General features: G+C 45.8%; 1 protein-coding gene across 1 annotated transcript; it reads right to left on the bottom strand.

Moving 5' to 3' along the window:
- Positions 1 to 12,198: 12,198 nt before the first annotated feature.
- On the bottom strand, positions 12,199 to 18,548 carry LOC118943890 (cold shock domain-containing protein C2). The gene is made up of 4 exons (XM_036960605.2): positions 18,234 to 18,548; positions 16,163 to 16,568; positions 13,550 to 13,672; positions 12,199 to 13,238 (listed from the first exon to the last, which is right to left on the bottom strand). The coding sequence occupies exons 2-4, from the start codon at positions 16,351 to 16,353 to the stop codon at positions 13,076 to 13,078; spliced, it is 477 nt and encodes a 158-aa protein (XP_036816500.1). The 5' UTR covers positions 16,354 to 16,568; positions 18,234 to 18,548; the 3' UTR covers positions 12,199 to 13,075.
- Between the last annotated feature and the right edge of the window lie 609 nt (positions 18,549 to 19,157).

Here is a 19,157-nt window from a genome sequence, read left to right as displayed (position 1 = left end):
ATCAATATTACATACCATTGTAATAAGCAATATTTTAATTACTAATAAACTTTTTTGACCACAAGTTAACTTATTAATGCAAATAATCAACAAATGTTCACACAGGTATGTGAATAATACAGTAGGAATGACAAGCCGCTAGTCCCAGTGATTCAACAGAAAAAGTGCTCTTGAACACAGTGAAACTTCAGTTTCCCAACAGAAGAAGAGCGTTATGTAGTACACTAGCTACTATATATTTTTTGTCACACTCAAACATGTAATTAAACATGCATAGAACCCTAATTATGTTTACAAAAGGCTAAAACAAGGACACTGCATGATGAAAGTATGAGACTATTGACAACAGCGTATGTCCATTTAAAGAAAAAAAAAGACGTGTCTGTTAATCTGGATAGCATTGGTTTTAATGATAAAAAGACGTGTGTGTTAATCTGGATAGCATTGGTTTTAATGATAAAAAGACGTGTCTGTTAATCTGGATAGCATTGGTTTTAATGATAAAAAGACGTGTCTGTTAATCTGGATAGCATTGATTTTAATGATAAAAAGACGTGTCTGTTAATCTGGATAGCATTGGTTTTAATGATAAAAAGACGTGTCTGTTAATCTGGATAGCATTGGTTTTAATGATAAAAAGACGTGTCTGTTAATCTGGATAGCATTGGTTTTAATGATAAAAAGACGTGTCTGTTAATCTGGATAGCATTGGTTTTAATGATAAAAAGACGTGTCTGTTAATCTGGATAGCATTGGTTTTAATGATAAAAAGACGTGTGTGTTAATCTGGATAGCATTGGTTTTAATGATAAAAAGACGTGTCTGTTAATCTGGATAGCATTGGTTTTAATGATAAAAAGACGTGTCTGTTAATCTGGATAGCATTGGTTTTAATGATAAAAAGACGTGTCTGTTAATCTGGATAGCATTGGTTTTAATGATAAAAAGACGTGTCTGTTAATCTGGATAGCATTGGTTTTAATGATAAAAAGACATGTCTGTTAATCTGGATAGCATTGGTTTTAATGATAAAAAGACACGTCTGTTAATCTGGATAGCATTGGTTTTAATGATAAAAAGACACGTCTGTTAATCTGGATAGCATTGGTTTTAATGATAAAAAGACGTGTCTGTTAATCTGGATAGCATTGGTTTTAATGATAAAAAGACGTGTCTGTTAATCTGGATAGCATTGGTTTTAATGATAAAAAGACGTGTCTGTTAATCTGGATAGCATTGGTTTTAATGATAAAAAGACGTGTCTGTTAATCTGGATAGCATTGGTTTTAATGATAAAAAGACGTGTCTGTTAATCTGGATAGCATTGGTTTTAATGATAAAAAGACGTGTCTGTTAATCTGGATAGCATTGGTTTTAATGATAAAAAGACGTGTCTGTTAATCTGGATAGCATTGGTTTTAATGATAAAAAGACGTGTCTGTTAATCTGGATAGCATTGGTTTTAATGATAAAAAGACGTGTCTGTTAATCTGGATAGCATTGGTTTTAATGATAAAAAGACGTGTCTGTTAATCTGGATAGCATTGGTTTTAATGATAAAAAGACGTGTCTGTTAATCTGGATAGCATTGGTTTTAATGATAAAAAGACGTCTGTTAATCTGGATAGCATTGGTTTTAATGATAAAAAAACATGTCTGTTAATCTGGATAGCATTGGTTTTAATGATAAAAAGATGTGTCTGTTAATCTGGATAGCATTGGTTTTAATGATAAAAAGACGTGTCTGTTAATCTGGATAGCATTGGTTTTAATGATAAAAAGACGTGTCTGTTAATCTGGATAGCATTGGTTTTAATGATAAAAAGACATGTCTGTTAATCTGGATAGCATTGGTTTTAATGATAAAAAGACGTGTCTGTTAATCTGGATAGCATTGGTTTTAATGATAAAAAGACGTGTCTGTTAATCTGGATAGCATTGGTTTTAATGATAAAAAGACGTGTCTGTTAATCTGGATAGCATTGGTTTTAATGATAAAAAGACGTGTCTGTTAATCTGGATAGCATTGGTTTTAATGATAAAAAGACGTGTCTGTTAATCTGGATAGCATTGGTTTTAATGATAAAAAGACATGTCTGTTAATCTGGATAGCTGTCATGCGTAGATGTAATAGGTGGCAGGGAAGTCAGGCGCAGGAGAGTCAAATGGAGTGTAAAATGGAGTCTTTTAATAAAGTCCACGGAGTATGCTCCATAACACTAAATGTACATAAACATGGGTACAAGGACCCGACGCACACCTATACAACAATCACACTACACTGACAATAAAACAATCTCTGACAAAGACATGAGGGGAAACAGAGGGTTAAATACACAACAGGTAATGAATGGGATTGAAAACAGGTGTATGGGAAGACAAGACAAAACCAATGGAAAATGAAAAAAGGATCAATGATGGCTAGAAGACCGGTGACGTCGAACGCCGAGCACCGCCCGAACAAGGAGAGGCAACGACTTTGGCAGCAGTCGTGACAGTACCCCCCCCCTGACGCGCGGCTCCAGCTGCGCGTCGACACCGGCCTCGGGGACGACCCGGAAGGCGAGGTGCAGGGCGATCCGGATGGAGACGGTGGAATTCTGATAACATGGAAGGATCTAACACGTCCTCCACCGGAACCCAGCATCTCTCCTCCGGCCCGTACCCCTCCCAGTCCACGAGGTACTGAAGGCCCCTCGCCCGACGTCTCGAATCCAAAATGGATCGAACAGAGTACGCCGGAACCCCCTCGATGTCTAGAGGAGGCGGAGGAACATTACGCACTTCAGCCTCCTGGAGCGGGCCAGCCACCATCGGCCTGAGGAGAGACACATGGAACGAGGGGTTAATATGGTAATGAGTGGGTAGTTGTAACCTATAACATACCTCGTTCACTCTCCTCAGGACTTTAAACGGCCCCACAAACCGCGGACCCAGCTTCCGGCAGAGAAGGCGAAGGGGCAGGTTTCGGGTCGAGAGCCAGACCCTGTCCCCTGGTGCGAACACTGGGGCCTCACTGCGGCGACGGTCTGCGCCAATTTTCTGGCGCCTTATGGCACGCTGAAGGTGGACGTGGGCTGCCTCCCAGGTCTCCTCAGCGTGCCGAAACCAATTGTCCACCGCAGGGGCCTCGGTCTGGCTCTGATGCCAAGGAGCCAGAACCGGCTGATACCCTAATACACATTGAAAGGGAGTAAGGTTAGTGGAGGAGTGACGTAGCGAGTTCTGAGCCATCTCTGCCCAGGGCACGAACTTCGCCCACTCCCCCGGCCGATCCTGGCAATAAGACCGCAGAAACCTACCCACATCCTGGTTAACTCTCTCCACCTGCCCATTACTCTCGGGGTGAAAACCTGAGGTAAGACTAACCGAGATCCCCAGACGCTCCATGAACGCCTTCCAGACCCTTGATGTGAACTGGGGACCCCGATCAGACACTATATCCTCAGGCACCCCATAGTGCCGGAAAACGTGTGTAAACAGGGCCTCTGCAGTTTGTAAGGCCGTAGGGAGACCGGGCAAAGGGAGGAGACGACAGGACTTAGAAAACCGATCCACAACGACCAGGATCGTGGTGTAACCCTGTGAAGGTGGAAGATCGGTCAAAAAATCCACCGACAGGTGTGACCACGGCCGTTGAGGAACGGGTAGAGGTTGTAGCTTACCTCTGGGCAGGTGTCTAGGAGCCTTGCACTGGGCGCACACCGAGCAGGAAGAAACATAAATCCTCACGTCCTTAGCTAAAGTGGGCCACCAGTATCTCCCGTCAAGACAGCGCATCGTCCGACCTATCCCAGGATGACCAGAGGAGGGTGACGTGTGAGCCCAATATATCAATCGGTCGCGTACAGCAGACGGAACGTACAGACGACCAGCTGGACACTCAGGGGGAGAAGGCTCTGCACGTGACGCCCGCTCAATGTCCGCGTCCAGCTCCCACACTACTGGCGCCACCAAACACGAAGCTGGGAGTATGGGAGTGGGATCCATGGACCGCTCCTCTGTGTCATACAGCCGAGACAATGCGTCTGCCTTAACGTTCTGGGAGCCTGGTCTGTAAGAAAGAGTAAACACAAAACGAGTGAAAAACATGGCCCACCTTGCCTGGCGAGGATTCAATCTCTTTGCCTGCCGGATATACTCCAGATTGCGGTGGTCAGTCCAGATGAGAAAAGGGTGTTTAGCCCCCTCAAGCCAATGCCTCCACACCTTCAAAGCTTCTACGACAGCTAACAGCTCCCGGTTCCCCACATCATAGATTCGCTCCGCCGGGCTGAGCTTCTTAGAAAAGAAAGCACAGGGGCGAAGCTTCAGTGGCGTACCCGAACGCTGAGAGAGCACTGCTCCTATCCCAGCTTCGGATGCGTCCACCTCCACTATGAATGGCAAAGAGGGATCCGGATGAGCCAGCACAGGCGCAGAAGTAAACAGAGTCTTCAGGTGCTCAAAAGCCCTGTTCGCCTCAGCCGACCACTGCAAGCGCACCGGGCCCCCCTTTAGCAGTGAGGTAATGGGAGCTGCCACCTGACCAAAACCCCGGATAAACCTCCGGTAGTAATTGGAAAACCCCAAAAAACGCTGCAACTCCTTTACCGTGGTTGGAGTCGGCCAATTACGCACGGCTGTAATGCGGTCGCTCTCCATCTCCACTCCTGAAGTGGAAATCCGATGCCCTAGGAAGGAGATGGATTGTTGGAAAAACAAGCATTTCTCAGACTTGACATATAGATCATGCTCCAACAGGCGACCAAGCACCCTGCGCACCAGGGACACATGCTCGGCGCGTGTAGCAGAGTATATCAGAATATCATCAATATACACCACTACACCCTGCCCGTGCAGGTCCCTGAAGATCTCATCTACAAATGATTGGAAAACTGATGGAGCATTCATCAACCCATATGGCATGACCAGGTACTCATAATGACCTGAGGTGGTGCTAAATGCCGTCTTCCACTCATCACCCTTCTTAATACGCACCAGATTGTACGCACTCCTGAGATCCAATTTTGTGAAAAAACGTGCCCCGTGCATTAACTCAATAATCGTATTGATCAGAGGTAGCGGGTAACTATATTTCACTGTGATTTTATTAAGACCTCGATAATCAACGCACGGGCGTAAACCGCCATCCTTTTTTTTCACAAAAAAGAAACTCGAAGAGACGGGTGAAATGGATGGCTGAATGAACCCCTGATGCAGGGATTCAGAGATATATGTCTCCATAGCCTCCGTCTCCGCTTGCGACAGGGGATACACGTGACTCTTGGGATATGCAGCGTCTACCAGGAGATCTATCGCACAATCCCCCAGTCGATGGGGTGGTAATTGAGTCGCCTTCTTTTTACAGAAGGCGAGAGCCAAATCGGCATATTCGGGGGGAATGCGCACGGTGGAGACCTGGTCTGGACTTTCCACCGTAGTAGCACCAACGGAAACCCCTAAACACCTACCTGAGCATTCTCGCGACCACCCTGTGAGAGCCCTCTGTGGCCAAGAAACAGTGGGGTTATGACAAACTAACCAGGGTAGGCCTAGCACCACAGAATACGCAGGAGAATCAATAAGGAAAAGACTAATCTTCTCCTTGTGACCCTCCTGCGTTATCATACACAAAGGTGCGGTTACCTCCCTGATAAACCCTGACCCTAATGGTCGACTATCTAAGGCATGAATAGGGAAAGGCATATCCACAGGAACAATAGGGATCCCTAAACTATGAGCTAGACTTTTATTAATGAAATTTCCAGCCGCACCCGAATCTACTAGCGCCTTATACTGGGAATGCAGTGAAAAGTCAGGAAAAGAGACAGAGACAAACATTAGTGCAGCAGAGGGCTCTGGATGAGAATGGTGCCTACTCACCTGGGGTGACGCCAGAATGCCCTGCATGCCCTCTCTATTCCCAGAGGAACCAACCCGGCACCGACCAGCAGTGTGCTCTCTGCGACCTTGAATGGTGCTCGAGCGGGAACCCCCTCCGGTCTCCCTGCGCACCATCCCTCCCAATTCCATAGGTTCGGGAGAGAGGGTGCGGGAGGATGGAACAACCAGACCCCGATCTAGACGTCCACGAGTAGCCAGCATGTTGTCCAGCCTGATGGACATGTCCACCAGCTGGTCGAAGGTGAGGGTGGTGTCTCTACAGGCCAGCTCCCGACGGACGTCCTCGCGTAGACTACAACGGTAATGGTCGATCAGGGCCCTGTCGCTCCATCCAGCGCCGGCAGCCAAGGTCCTAAACTCCAAGGCAAAATCCTGTGCACTCCTCGTCTCCTGCCTCAGATGATAGAGAAGCTCACCCGCTGCTTTGCCTTCAGGTGGGTGATCGAATACTATCCGGAATTGGCGGGTGAACTCCTCAAAATGGTCCAGCGCCGCAACCTCCCTACTACACACAGCGCTGGCCCATTCCAGGGCTTTCCCGGTGAGGCATGAGACGAGGGCGTAACTCTTCTCACGGTCAGATGGTACTGGGGAGGCCGTGGCTAGATACAAGTTCAGTTTAAGGAGGAAACCCTGGCAGCCGGCAGTATCTCCGTTGTATCCCGTAGGTAGGGATAAATGGATCCTCGATTCCGGAGAGGAAAAATCGTTCACGGGAGATTCCGGTTGTGGTGGTGGTGGCGCTGGAGAAACTCCCTGTCTCTCCCAGCGATCCATTTTCATGGCAATGTGATCCATGACGGAGCTGATAACGTCAATCTCCCTAGCTTGTTCCTGAACGCGTTCCTCCAGCTCCATGGGCATAGTGTCCTCTCCTGCTGACTTCATATATTTGGTCAGAGATTCTGTCATGCGTAGATGTAATAGGTGGCAGGGAAGTTTGTTTGAATGCTAAATGACGAGACAGAGGCATTGATGCGAGTAACCAGTCTTGTTCAGTACATCACAACCCATCCGGGTATCTCAAGCACCCCGGTAAAACACAAGAGTTGCAGTAATGAACATTTACCAACAGATGGCATCACTGTGCCATCTTACACCCATAACATCTTCCCTTTAATAAAATAGGACAGGAGGTGTCAATTCACTAACAAAACAAACCTAGTAACAATTTCCAACATGAACAGTTTAGTATTTTTTTTTTTTTTTTTTTTTTTTTTCAGAACAACAACACATTTTGATATTCTCTTCACTTTTATCTCTGTCAACAATCCCTGATGGGAAACCTACAGATTAAGTCTTTTTGGTGGCTGGGACAGACGCCCGCATCGTGAAAAGACAGGGGGCTTGTCTGCGAGGACTGCGGGTTCCCGCACAGGCGTGTCACCTGAATGTCTAAGGGGAGAATTGATGGGTGAGGGAGCGGCCGACCTGTGATCCCCTGGCTCTTCGCCCAGTGCCTCAGGCCCCATGTGACTTGCTGGGGTTCTGTCTTTTGTCATGCGACCCCTTTGACCATCAGGGTTCTGAGTAGGTGCTGGCTCAGCAATCCGAAGGTCAACCCTGTTACGACGGTACAGTGATCCATTCACTTCGACCAAGTAGGAGCGTGGTGCCACTTTCTGTACACAGGATCCGAGTCTCCAGAGGCCTGCCCGGTCCCCTGGTAGTGGCTTCATTCGCACCGTTTCACCCACCCTGAGCTCAGGTAAGTCTTTTGCTGATTTGTCGTAGATTAACTTGGAGACCTGTCTTCTGTGACGTAGCTTCACCAGCACGTCTGTCACCACACATGGCTCCAGGAGAGTGCTGGCTACTGGCAGAGCTGCTTTTAAGCGCCGTGCCATGAGGCGCTGTGCCGGGCTGCTGTCCATGCCTTCTGTCGGGGTATTGCGCCACTGCAGGATTGCTTTCCAGGCATCTTTGCCCTCTTGCAGAGCCTTTTTGCAGAGGTTCTTTGCGATTTTTACTGCGGACTCTGCCTTCCCATTAGCTTTTGGGTGTCGTGGTGATGAAGTGACGTGCTCGAATTCCCATCCTGCAGCAAATTTTCGGAACTCAACTCCTGAGAATTGGGGTCCATTGTCTGAAATTACCCTATCTGGCTGTCCATAGCGGGCAAACTGAGCCTTGCAGCGTTTGATCGTTGTCTCTGCTGAGAGGTCGGGGAGGAGGTCGATCTCCCAAAAGTCTGAGTAATGATCGACTACCAGCAGAAAGTCTTTGCCACTGTGCTGGAAGAGATCTAGACTTACTATCTGCCAGGGGCGCATCGGTAGCTCGTGGGACATCATCGTCTCTCTCTGTTGCTCAATGGCATATTCATTGCAGATTGTGCATTTACTGACATAGTCTTTAATTTCACTCTGCATTCCTGGCCAATACAGTGTGTCACGTGCTTGTCTGTAACAGGCCTCACCTCCTATGTGACTTGAGTGCACGCGTGCCAACATCTCAGGGCGCAGAGACCGGGGAATAACGACTCTCTGACTCTTGAATATCACTCCGTTTTGAACACTGAGCTCCTCTTTGATTGGCCAATATTCTCTGACGGCTAAAGCAGTTTCTTCCCTGCAGTCGGGCCAGCCCATCAGAATCACAGACCTCAATGCCTGGAGTTGCCCGTCCCTGTCTGTGTGCTGTCTGATTTGTATAAAGCGCTGGTCCGTAACATTAAGGTAGTCAGCCTGGTTGATGTGTTCAACATCCACTTGCTCTGTTTGCAAGCTGCACACTGCGTGTTGTTCATGCATGGAGCGTGTGTGAGTGCCTGATGCAGTAGCCCTGCTGAGCGTGTCACTCACATACATCTCTGGCCCTGGCTTATACACCACCTTGAGGTTGTAGTTTTGTAGGGCCAGTAGCATGCTCTGCAGTCGTTTTGGGGCATTCAGGAGAGGCTTGCTGAATATAGCAATAAGGGGCTTGTGATCGGTCTCTGCGGTAATATTGTCGCGCCCGTACAGGTAGTGGTGGAAGCGTTGGCATGCAAACACAATGCTGAGGCACTCCTTCTCTATCTGGGCATAGTTCTGCTCTGTTGGGGTGAGTGCCCTAGAGGCGAATGCCACAGGCTGGCCCTCCTGCATGAGGCAACAGCCAAGTCCATACTGGCTTGAGTCACTCTGAATCGTGACAGGTTTTGACACATTGTAGTATCGCAGTACAGGTGTCTGGGTGACCAGTTGTTTTATTTCCCTCACCGCTGCGTCATGTTTTGGGAGCCAATGCCAGATGGTGTCCTTGTCCATGAGCCTCCTCAGTGGCTCACACACTTCAGAGAGCCGCGGTAGGAATTTGGCCAGGTAGGTGACGAATCCGACGAAGCGCTGCACTCCCTTCACGTCAGATGGGTGGGGCATTTCCAAGACAGCCTTCACTTTTTCAGGATCCGCCTTCAATCCGGTGGAGGACAAGATGTGCCCATGAAAGCGGACCTCTGGCACTTTAAACTGAAGCTTTTTTATGCTTAGCCTTAGCTTGACCTGTCTGCATCTGACCATCAGGGCCAGCAGCTTGGCGTCATGGTCACATTCTGCCTCCTCATCACTGTCCCCACAGCCCACTACGAGAATGTCATCTGCTATGGGTTCCACGCCACTAAGTCCCATCAACAGCTCATGCTGTTTCCGCTGATACACCTCTGGAGCCACGGAGACACCAAACGGAAGCTTCAACCACCTCTTCCTGCCCCAGGGTGTCCAAAAGGTGGTCATGTAGCTGCTGGGCTCGTCGAGCTTGCACTGCAGAAAGGCATCTCTGGCATCCACGAGCGTGAAGACTCTGGCCTTTGGGAGCTTGTAAAGAACATCCTCCAACGTGGGCATAATGTAATGTGAACGTCGCAGAGCCCGGTTGAGGTGTTTAGGATCAATGCATATCCGTAGCTTGTCTGGTTTCTTGACGATAACCATATTACTTATCCAGTCCGTAGGCTCGGTGACGGATATGATGTGGCCATCTGCTTCGTATTTGTCAAGCTGAGCCTTCGTAGCTGCTTTCATGGCCACTGGTACATTGCGGGGTGCACACTGGACAGGCTGGATTTCTGCGTCCAACTCAAAGTGGACTTCCCCAGGAACTGACTCGACCGGTGCGTTGAAGACATCATGGTACTTGCTTAGGAGTGTCTCCTTGCTCAGGGGCCCAGCCTGGACTTTGTCTATAATGTTAAGATCAGCTGGGATGGTGAAGTTAATAAGTCCAAGGCGCTCGCATGTAGAACCTGACAGTAATGGCTGTTGACTAGCCTCAACTATTTCAAACTCAAGGGTGTATTTCTGGCCACGTAAAACACACTCTGTCACAAACAGGCCTAAAGAGGTCATGAACTGGCCTGAATACAGTTTCAGCTTGGTGCTACTCTGTGTGAGTTTGTCTCTGGGCGCAAGCCTCCTTTTGTCTTTAAGGCTCATAACGTTGCATGTGGCCCCTGAATCTAGCTGGCATTGCTGTGGTTTATTATTAAGTAGCAGAGTGACAAACCACTTTTGTCCTTTTGCCCTCACTGCCCCTATGCACTCGCTAGCATATACATCCTCTGTGCTGTCGTTCCCTTCATCTGTGTTTGTTTCCATGGAGTGCACTTTACCCTCCTTTCTCTTGCTTTTCATGCAGACCCTTGCGAAGTGATTAGCTGTACCACAGGATTTGCATATTTTTCCATAGGCTGGGCAGTGTTCTTTTCCTCGTCCATGAGAAATGCCACAATATCGGCATGTATTGGGGTTGTCTACTGCAGAGTTGGCTGTAGTATTAGCATTAGCTGTGGCAAAGGGGAATTTCTTTACTGGCTGCCTGAATGTAGCATTTACATTGTCCGTATGTTGCCTTTCTAGCTCCATGGACCTCATCCGTATATCAGTAAGCTCTGCTGCACGGCATGTCTCCACTGCCAAGGCCAGCGTCAGGTCACGTTCTCTCAGCAAACGTCTGCGGGTGCCCTCATCCGTTATGCCAAGCACAATCGTATCTCTGATCAGTTCATCTCTTAAAGCACCATAGTCACATGTAGCTGCCTTTTCCCTTAACCTAGTGACAAAGCTGTCAATGGACTCCCCGTCCTCCTGTTTGCAACGACCGAAAACATAACGCTCGTAGATGACGTTCTTTGCTGGCGTAAAGTAATGTTCAAGAGCATCAAGAATAGCTATAGCGTTACCTTGCTGTGCTGCTGTTAGGTTCAGGTTGTGTTTGTATACGTGTCGGCATTCAGTTCCCATTATAGTCCTCAAAGTGGCAGCCACTACCTCATCTTCCTTTTCCAGAAGTCCCGTTGCTAGCGCATAGTCCTCCCATTCACCTCTAAACGTATCCCAGTTCCAATCCAATCCCCGCTGAGCTTCATAACGGCGGGAGGGGGAATGTTCGCTGCCATGTCTAACCGGTGCTAACAACACTGAAGCTAACTAGCAAACTCACTCTAGCTTAAGGCCAATTCCTGGCGAAATTTTACACAAATAAGCATTTGTTTGTAAACCAGAGCAGGTGACTCTAATTTGCGGAAAGCATGGTTAGTTATCCCACTTCTGACACCATGTTTGAATGCTAAATGACGAGACAGAGGCATTGATGCGAGTAACCAGTCTTGTTCAGTACATCACAACCCATCCGGGTATCTCAAGCACCCCGGTAAAACACAAGAGTTGCAGTAATGAACATTTACCAACAGATGGCATCACTGTGCCATCTTACACCCATAACAGAAGTCAGGCGCAGGAGAGTCAAATGGAGTGTAAAATGGAGTCTTTTAATAAAGTCCACGGAGTATGCTCCATAACACTAAATGTACATAAACATGGGTACAAGGACCCGACGCACACCTATACAACAATCACACTACACTGACAATAAAACAATCTCTGACAAAGACATGAGGGGAAACAGAGGGTTAAATACACAACAGGTAATGAATGGGATTGAAAACAGGTGTATGGGAAGACAAGACAAAACCAATGGAAAATGAAAAAAGGATCAATGATGGCTAGAAGACCGGTGACGTCGAACGCCGAGCACCGCCCGAACAAGGAGAGGCAACGACTTCGGCAGCAGTCGTGACAATAGCATTGGTTTTAATGATAAAAAGACATGTCTGTTAATCTGGATAGCATTGGTTTTAATGATAAAAAGACGTGTCTGTTAATCTGGATAGCATTGGTTTTAATGATAAAAAGACGTCTGTTAATCTGGATAGCATTGGTTTTAATGATAAAAAGACATGTCTGTTAATCTGGATAGCATTGGTTTTAATGATAAAAAGACGTGTCTGTTAATCTGGATAGCATTGGTTTTAATGATAAAAAGACGTGTCTGTTAATCTGGATAGCATTGGTTTTAATGATAAAAAGTGGGGTTTGAACCACATATAGCAATCATCAGTAACTCTGTTACAAATATGAATAAATGGTCATTGGTCAACATTAGACTGAATGAGTAGGTGTTACCAGGGCAGTATCATCAGAGTGAATTGTGTAATGGGTTAGACCAGGTATACATTGGCACAAAAACACACATTTATAAATAATCTGATCAACAACATCTACCTCACCTGTCATAACAAATGGAAAATAAATAAGTCAATCAATCAAAAGTATGAATAAAAACAATACAATTTAGGAAGGTTTGATGCTCTGTTTCACGTTTTCCCTACAACAGTGATTTATTAAACTTACTCGACTCCCGCTATTTTAAATTGTCTTAAATAAACCATCAACCTTTAATCTTAAATCAAAGTTAACCTTGATATTTTTTCTTAAAATTAAATCATTTACTTTTCCTCATTCACATTCCAACTGAAACCTACGTAAAACCATCTTAAGCCTTATACCACATTCCAACCCCTTTACTTATTCACTCCTTCCTCTGCTCCCCTTGCCCGTTTACCTCTCTAGGCTCCTTCCTTCCCTGCCTTCTCTCCCTACCCTGGACTCCACTTCTCCCTCTTCCCTCCCCTTTACCTATCCAGGCTCCTTCCTTCCCTGCCTTCTCTCCCTACCCTGGACTCCACTTCTCCCTCTTCCCTCCCCTTTACCTATCCAGGCTCCTTCCTTCCCTGCCTTCTCTCCCTACCCTGGACTCCACTTCTCCCTCTTCCCTCCCCTTTACCTATCCAGGCTCCTTCCCACCTTCCCTCCCCAACCCCACCCTCCACTCTTCCCCACACCGCCTCTCTGAAGGTGCAGGTGGAGGTCTAGGAGCTGATGATCTGTCCAGACCAGGTCTCATGCTTGGTTCCTGGGGCCAGGTGGGTGATGATCACTTCCACCGCCTGCATCTTCTGGTTCTTGGGGGGGATGGAACAGACTTTGTACGTGACCTCGTCGCCTTCCATCGGAACATATTCCCCATCGATACTAACGAGGGAGATAATTTTTATGAGAGACTGCAGACCTCTCTAGGTCTCGGACATTCTAGGTTCAATTATAATCTACAGCAAAACACTTTAGGACTGACAATTATAATCTACACCAAAACACTTTAGGACTGAAAATTATAATCTACACCAAAACCCTTTAGAACTGACAATTATAATCTACACTAAAACACTTTAGGACTGACAAGTGTTATACCGCTATGCGCTGTACATAATATCAGATATTATAATCACAATATACCTTATTGCTTTATCATACAATTATAAACTTAATGCTTCAGAACCACTCACTCAGAGATGTGTACAAAGATATCCTCTCCACCGTTGGAGGGCTTTATAAAGCCATGACCCTGGCACCTGTAGAAGGTCCTGCACACGCCCTTATACACTGGGCCTGATCTGGCCCGCACCGTCCTGAGACACACAGCAGAAAAACAACATACATTAACCCTTGCAGAATATTCTCAGACCTCCCTAACATTATCCCCTGCAGACTGTTCTCAGGCCTCCCTAACATTATCCCCTGCAGACTGTTCCCAGGCCTCCCTAACATTATCCCTTGCAGACTGTTCCCAGGCCTCCCTAACATTATCCCCTGCAGACTGTTCTCAGGCCTCCCTAACATTATCCCTTGCAGACTGTTCCCAGGCCTCCCTAACATTATCCCCTGCAGACTGTTCTCAGGCCTCCCTAACATTATCCCCTGCAGGCTATTCTCAGACCTCCCTAACATTATCCCCTGCAGACTATTCTCAGGCCTCCCTAACATTAACCCCCGCAGGCTATTCTCAGACCTCCCTAACATTAACCCCCGCAGGCTATTCTCAGGCCTCCCTAACATTATCCCCTGCAGGCTATTCTCAGGCCTCCCTAACATTATCCCCTACAGGCTATTCTCAGGCCTCCCTAACATTATCCCCTGCAGGCTATTCTCAGGCCTCCCTAACATTAACCCCCGCAGGCTATTCTCAGACCTCCCTAACATTAACCACTGCAGGCTATTCTCAGGCCTCCCTAACATTATCCCCTGCAGGCTATTCTCAGGCCTCCCTAACATTATCCCCTGTAGGCTATTCTCAGGCCTCCCTAACATTATCCCCTGCTGACTATTCTCAGGCCTCCCTAACATTAACCCCTGCAGAATATTCTCAGGGCTTGCATCCAAAATGGCTCCTTAATCCCCAATAGTGACCAGGTCACTCTCAAGGTCATGCACACACACACACAATCACATACACTACTACTTACAGTGCCGTGCGAAAGTATTCGGCCCCCTTGAACTTTGCAACCTTTTGCCACATTTCAGGCTTCAAACATAAAGATATAAAACTGTATTTTTTTGTGAAGAATCAACAACAAGTGGGACACAATCATGAAGTGGAACGACATTTATTGGATATTTCAAACTTTTTTAACAAATCAAAAACTGAAAAATTGGGCGTGCAAAATTATTCAGCCCCCTTAAGTTAATACTTTGTAGCGCCACCTTTTGCTGCGATTACAGCTGTAAGTAGCTTGGGGTATGTCTCTATCAGTTTTGCACATCGAGAGACTGACATTTTTTTCCCATTCCTCCTTGCAAAACAGCTCGAGCTCAGTGAGGTTGGATGGAGAGCATTTGTGAACAGCAGTTTTCAGTTCTTTCCACAGATTCTCGATTGGATTCAGGTCTGGACTTTGACTTGGCCATTCTAACACCTGGATATGTTTATTTTTGAACCATTCCATTGTAGATTTTGCTTTATGTTTTGGATCATTGTCTTGTTGGAAGACAAATCTCCATCCCAGTCTCAGGTCTTTTGCAGACTCCATCAGGTTTTCTTCCAGAATGGTCCTGTATTTGGCTCCATCCATCTTCCCATCAATTTTAACCATCTTCCCTGTCCCTGCTGAAGAAAAGCAGGCCCAAACCATGATGCTGCCACCACCATGTTTGACAGTGGGGATGGTGTGTTCAGGGTGATGAGCTGTGTTGCTTTTACGCCAAACATAACGTTTTGCATTGTTGCCAAAAAGTTCAATTTTGGTTTCATCTGACCAGAGCACCTTCTTCCACATGTTTGGTGTGTCTCCCAGGTGGCTTGTGGCAAACTTTAAACAACACTTTGTATGGATATCTTTAAGAAATGGCTTTCTTCTTGCCACTCTTCCATAAAGGCCAGATTTGTGCAATATACGACTGATTGTTGTCCTATGGACAGTCTCCCACCTCAGCTGTAGATCTCTGCAGTTCATCCAGAGTGATCATGGGCCTCTTGGCTGCATCTCTGATCAGTCTTCTCCTTGAATGAGCTGAAAGTTTAGAGGGACGGCCAGGTCTTGGTAGATTTGCAGTGGTCTGATACTCCTTCCATTTCAATATTATCGCTTGCACAGTGCTCCTTGGGATGTTTAAAGCTTGGGAAATCTTTTTGTATCCAAATCCGGCTTTAAACTTCTTCACAACAGTATCTCGGACCTGCCTGGTGTGTTCCTTGTTCTTCATGATGCTCTCTGCGCTTTTAACGGACCTCTGAGACTATCACAGTGCAGGTGCATTTATACGGAGACTTGATTACACACAGGTGGATTGTATTTATCATCATTAGTCATTTAGGTCAACATTGGATCATTCAGAGATCCTCACTGAACTTCTGGAGAGAGTTTGCTGCACTGAAAGTAAAGGGGCTGAATAATTTTGCACGCCCAATTTTTCAGTTTTTGATTTGTTAAAAAAGTTTGAAATATCCAATAAATGTCGTTCCACTTCATGATTGTGTCCCACTTGTTGTTGATTCTTCACAAAAAAATACAGTTTTATATCTTTATGTTTGAAGCCTGAAATGTGGCAAAAGGTCGCAAAGTTCAAGGGGGCCGAATACTTTCGCAAGGCACTGTATACCACCACAGATTATTACTACTCACGCTGAGTATGTGCGGGTGCGTTTGGTGGGCAGAGGGCTGGGTAGCTCGCCTGGCATCAAGGGGGGTTTCCTCTCCCTTTCCCACACCCGACTTCCCTGCCTGAGGAAGGGGAAGGACAGGGAGAGGGGAGTACGGGGGGAGCTCAGAGGCTGTGGTGGGTCGGAGGGGGACGAGGGGTCGGAATCAGCCATCTCTGTGGTGGTTCCCCTGGGGGTGTGGAGCTCCGTGGGAGAAGCTGCCTCAGTCTCGAGTGGGACACAGCTTGGGAGACAGGCCTAGACTGCCAGCATGATAAGGGTGATGTTGGCGTGTCAGTGGTGGAGGTGGTGATGGTGGTAGTGGAGGTGGTGGTATTACTGTTAGGATGCGTCTGGAAAGCGGGACAATGGAGGAGCTTGGAGGTTTCCTGGAAAGAGATGAAGAGAGAAAGAAAAAAAGTGTAAGAAATAGAGAGATAAATATATGAATAAATCCTCAAAGACTGCAAAACAAGGAGGGACGACAACACAACAACACGCTCAGTGAAATAACAATAACACAGTGATTTGGTTTGAAGCACCAACACTGACCTCAATGTTTTCAAAATATCTGTCTATACAACCCAGCCTCGCCGAGTAGAGCCTTAGCTCCAATATTGAATACATTATTATAATACCAAACCCCCTATTCACATAGAGCTGGGTAGCATTACGTTACTGCTCTTATACTGTATTTTGTATTCAGACGTCAAATCAAATGTGTAGCAGACCACATCCCTAGGGCTTCTCCATGTTTCTATGTGACAAGTGGCACCATCTAAATATGGCTGCCTGCATGGTGGAGTAGAGTCTGCCCCATTATTGACTGGAGGGTCAGGGTGGAGACAGGGTGGATACCAGGGTTTAGGGAGGAGGGTTTAGTGTGGTAGAGATCAATAATGATCCAATAACGAGGAATGGGCATCCTTTATTGTTTATTAAGTAAGTAAGAGGTGTTCTGTTTTATCCCAAAACTCATTTAAGGGAAAGGGATTAATCAAATGTCCCTCATCCATGTGTCAAAGAAAGATGGCAGGTTTTATTCTGATGACAACATCACATAGGCTGGTGCAATGTTGACTTGAAGGTGTACACATATCTGTCACAATTTGGCACAGAAAAAAGACACCGTTTGAAAACTATTATTGACTTGAATTATTAGCTACTAAATGACACATCATGATATATTGATAACAACTACCTTAATATAACAATACAGTTTATCTAATCGTATGTGTCTCATGAGGAACATTTTATATATTCCCGCTTGTAAAAGTAGTGAGAGTGACTGTAAACCTATCAAAGAGATAATGGGATTATAGGTGAGAGTGACTGTAAACCTATCAAAGAGATAATGGGATTATAGGTGAGAGTGACTGTAAACCTATCAAAGAGATAATGGGATTATAGGTGAGAGTGACTGTAAACCTATCAAAGAGATAATGGGATTATAGGCAGTACGCTGATATTTGGGTCGTTTTGGAGCACTGGAAACCCCAAGGCGGACCAGAGTGGCTTCAACTAGACAGAAAGGCTGTCCCAACTAGCCTTGCGCCTCCCAAAATCAGAAGGGCACTGTGGCTGCTTGTCATTAGCATCATCAGCATGGGAGACACGTAAATATTCAGTACACTACACACACAGACAGTGACACTCACGACGCTGCTCTTTTCCTTTCTGGACGCCTTTAATTTGTCTAATCCTTTTTAATTTGTCAAATAGCGGTTCCAAATATAATGTTGTCTAGATTCTCACTGGCTCCCAAAATTAATCCCACTGGCATCTTGATTCCAGAACATTCTCATGTGTAGCATACCAGCTGAGACAACAGGAGAATACATTGATCACTCAAAATAAGGTACAAGCGGCACAAAAAAAAAAAAAAAATGTAAAGGCTAGTCTACTCATCATAAAAGATTCATCAAGATAACAGTTTACATAGAATATAAATATTTAACCCGGGTGGTAAATTGTATATAAATAGGACCGATAAGAAAATATATAGCCTAAAGCGCACTTTCAAACTAAAGGCTATTGATTTATCGAGCTCTTACCGTAAAATGTCAAGCTGTTTTCGGTCAAACGTGCAGATGTCTTGACTCTTAACTGTTATATAACGATAATTATATAATTAAATAAAAAATAAACCTGCACAGACATGTGGAGAGAATACCTATTGCTTGTGGCTGGCTGGCGGCGCGGCACAAGCTGGTCTGTCTGGATGATTAGGGAGCAGAAAGAGAAGGGTACAGGGGTTCCTGTGCCGACAAAATGAAGACTGCAGGTGCGTTTATGTTTTGTATATTGTAATAGGCCAGGCGACTATAAATTCCTAGTAGTCCTAATCATAGAAGTGGGCTAACAATTGTGAACATCGGTGAGCTCTGATCAAATAAATATTGTTGAAAAATAACATAAAACTGTATGAGAGCAGTCAGATAAGATTCTGATATAGTCACTGTGAGTGAAAAAAATATAACATGATAGGTCTAATAGACCATAAGGACTTCTAGAGCAGAGAGTCAAATTAATTTTGCATTCGGGCTTCAACGAGGCCCGGATGGAGGGCCGCTCTGACAATGTGTTCTATTTCCTCGACATCAAAATCTGCAAAACAAATTGCCCTCTATCCATCGGTTTTTAAATGTTCGATTCTCCCTGACTGTCTAGCTTTTATTATGGTGATTATTAGCGAGCTGGAGAACTGTGAATGTCGGTCCATTATCATTTCTACAGTTTCGATTTTGTTTTTGTGTTCCCAGAACACATATTTTATGTTCTTTAAATGTTTCATTGGGTTGTGGCAAATGTTCTCATAACATAAACACTGTCCAGTCTGCTGATGATTATACAATGTTTGTATAAACCATTCACTTGATGTTGCAAGAATGTTCCCAGAACACATCTCGTCTGTTCTTTAAAGGTTCCCAGAATGTTTCATTAGGTTGTGGGAACATTGGGTCAAGGACATAGAGAGG

The sequence above is a fragment of the Oncorhynchus mykiss genome, chromosome 23 (genome assembly GCF_057628025.1).
Source record: "Oncorhynchus mykiss isolate SJ-2025 chromosome 23, ASM5762802v1, whole genome shotgun sequence".
Classification (NCBI taxonomy): Eukaryota; Metazoa; Chordata; class Actinopteri; order Salmoniformes; family Salmonidae; genus Oncorhynchus; species Oncorhynchus mykiss.
The sequence above is the reverse complement of the archived record's forward strand: the minus strand, read 5'-3'. Positions and strand labels throughout refer to the sequence as shown.

Excerpts from the sequence above, each read along its gene's own strand:
- LOC118943890 (XM_036960605.2), bottom strand. The coding sequence starts at position 16,353 with ATGGCTGATTCCGACCCCTCGTCCCCCTCCGACCCACCACAGCCTCTG. Across the intron at positions 13,673-16,162 it reads CGCACCCGCACATACTCAGC|GACGGTGCGGGCCAGATCAG; the intron begins GTGAGTAGTAAT and ends TGTGTGTCTCAG. Across the intron at positions 13,239-13,549 it reads ATCTTTGTACACATCTCTGA|TATCGATGGGGAATATGTTC; the intron begins GTGAGTGGTTCT and ends CTCCCTCGTTAG.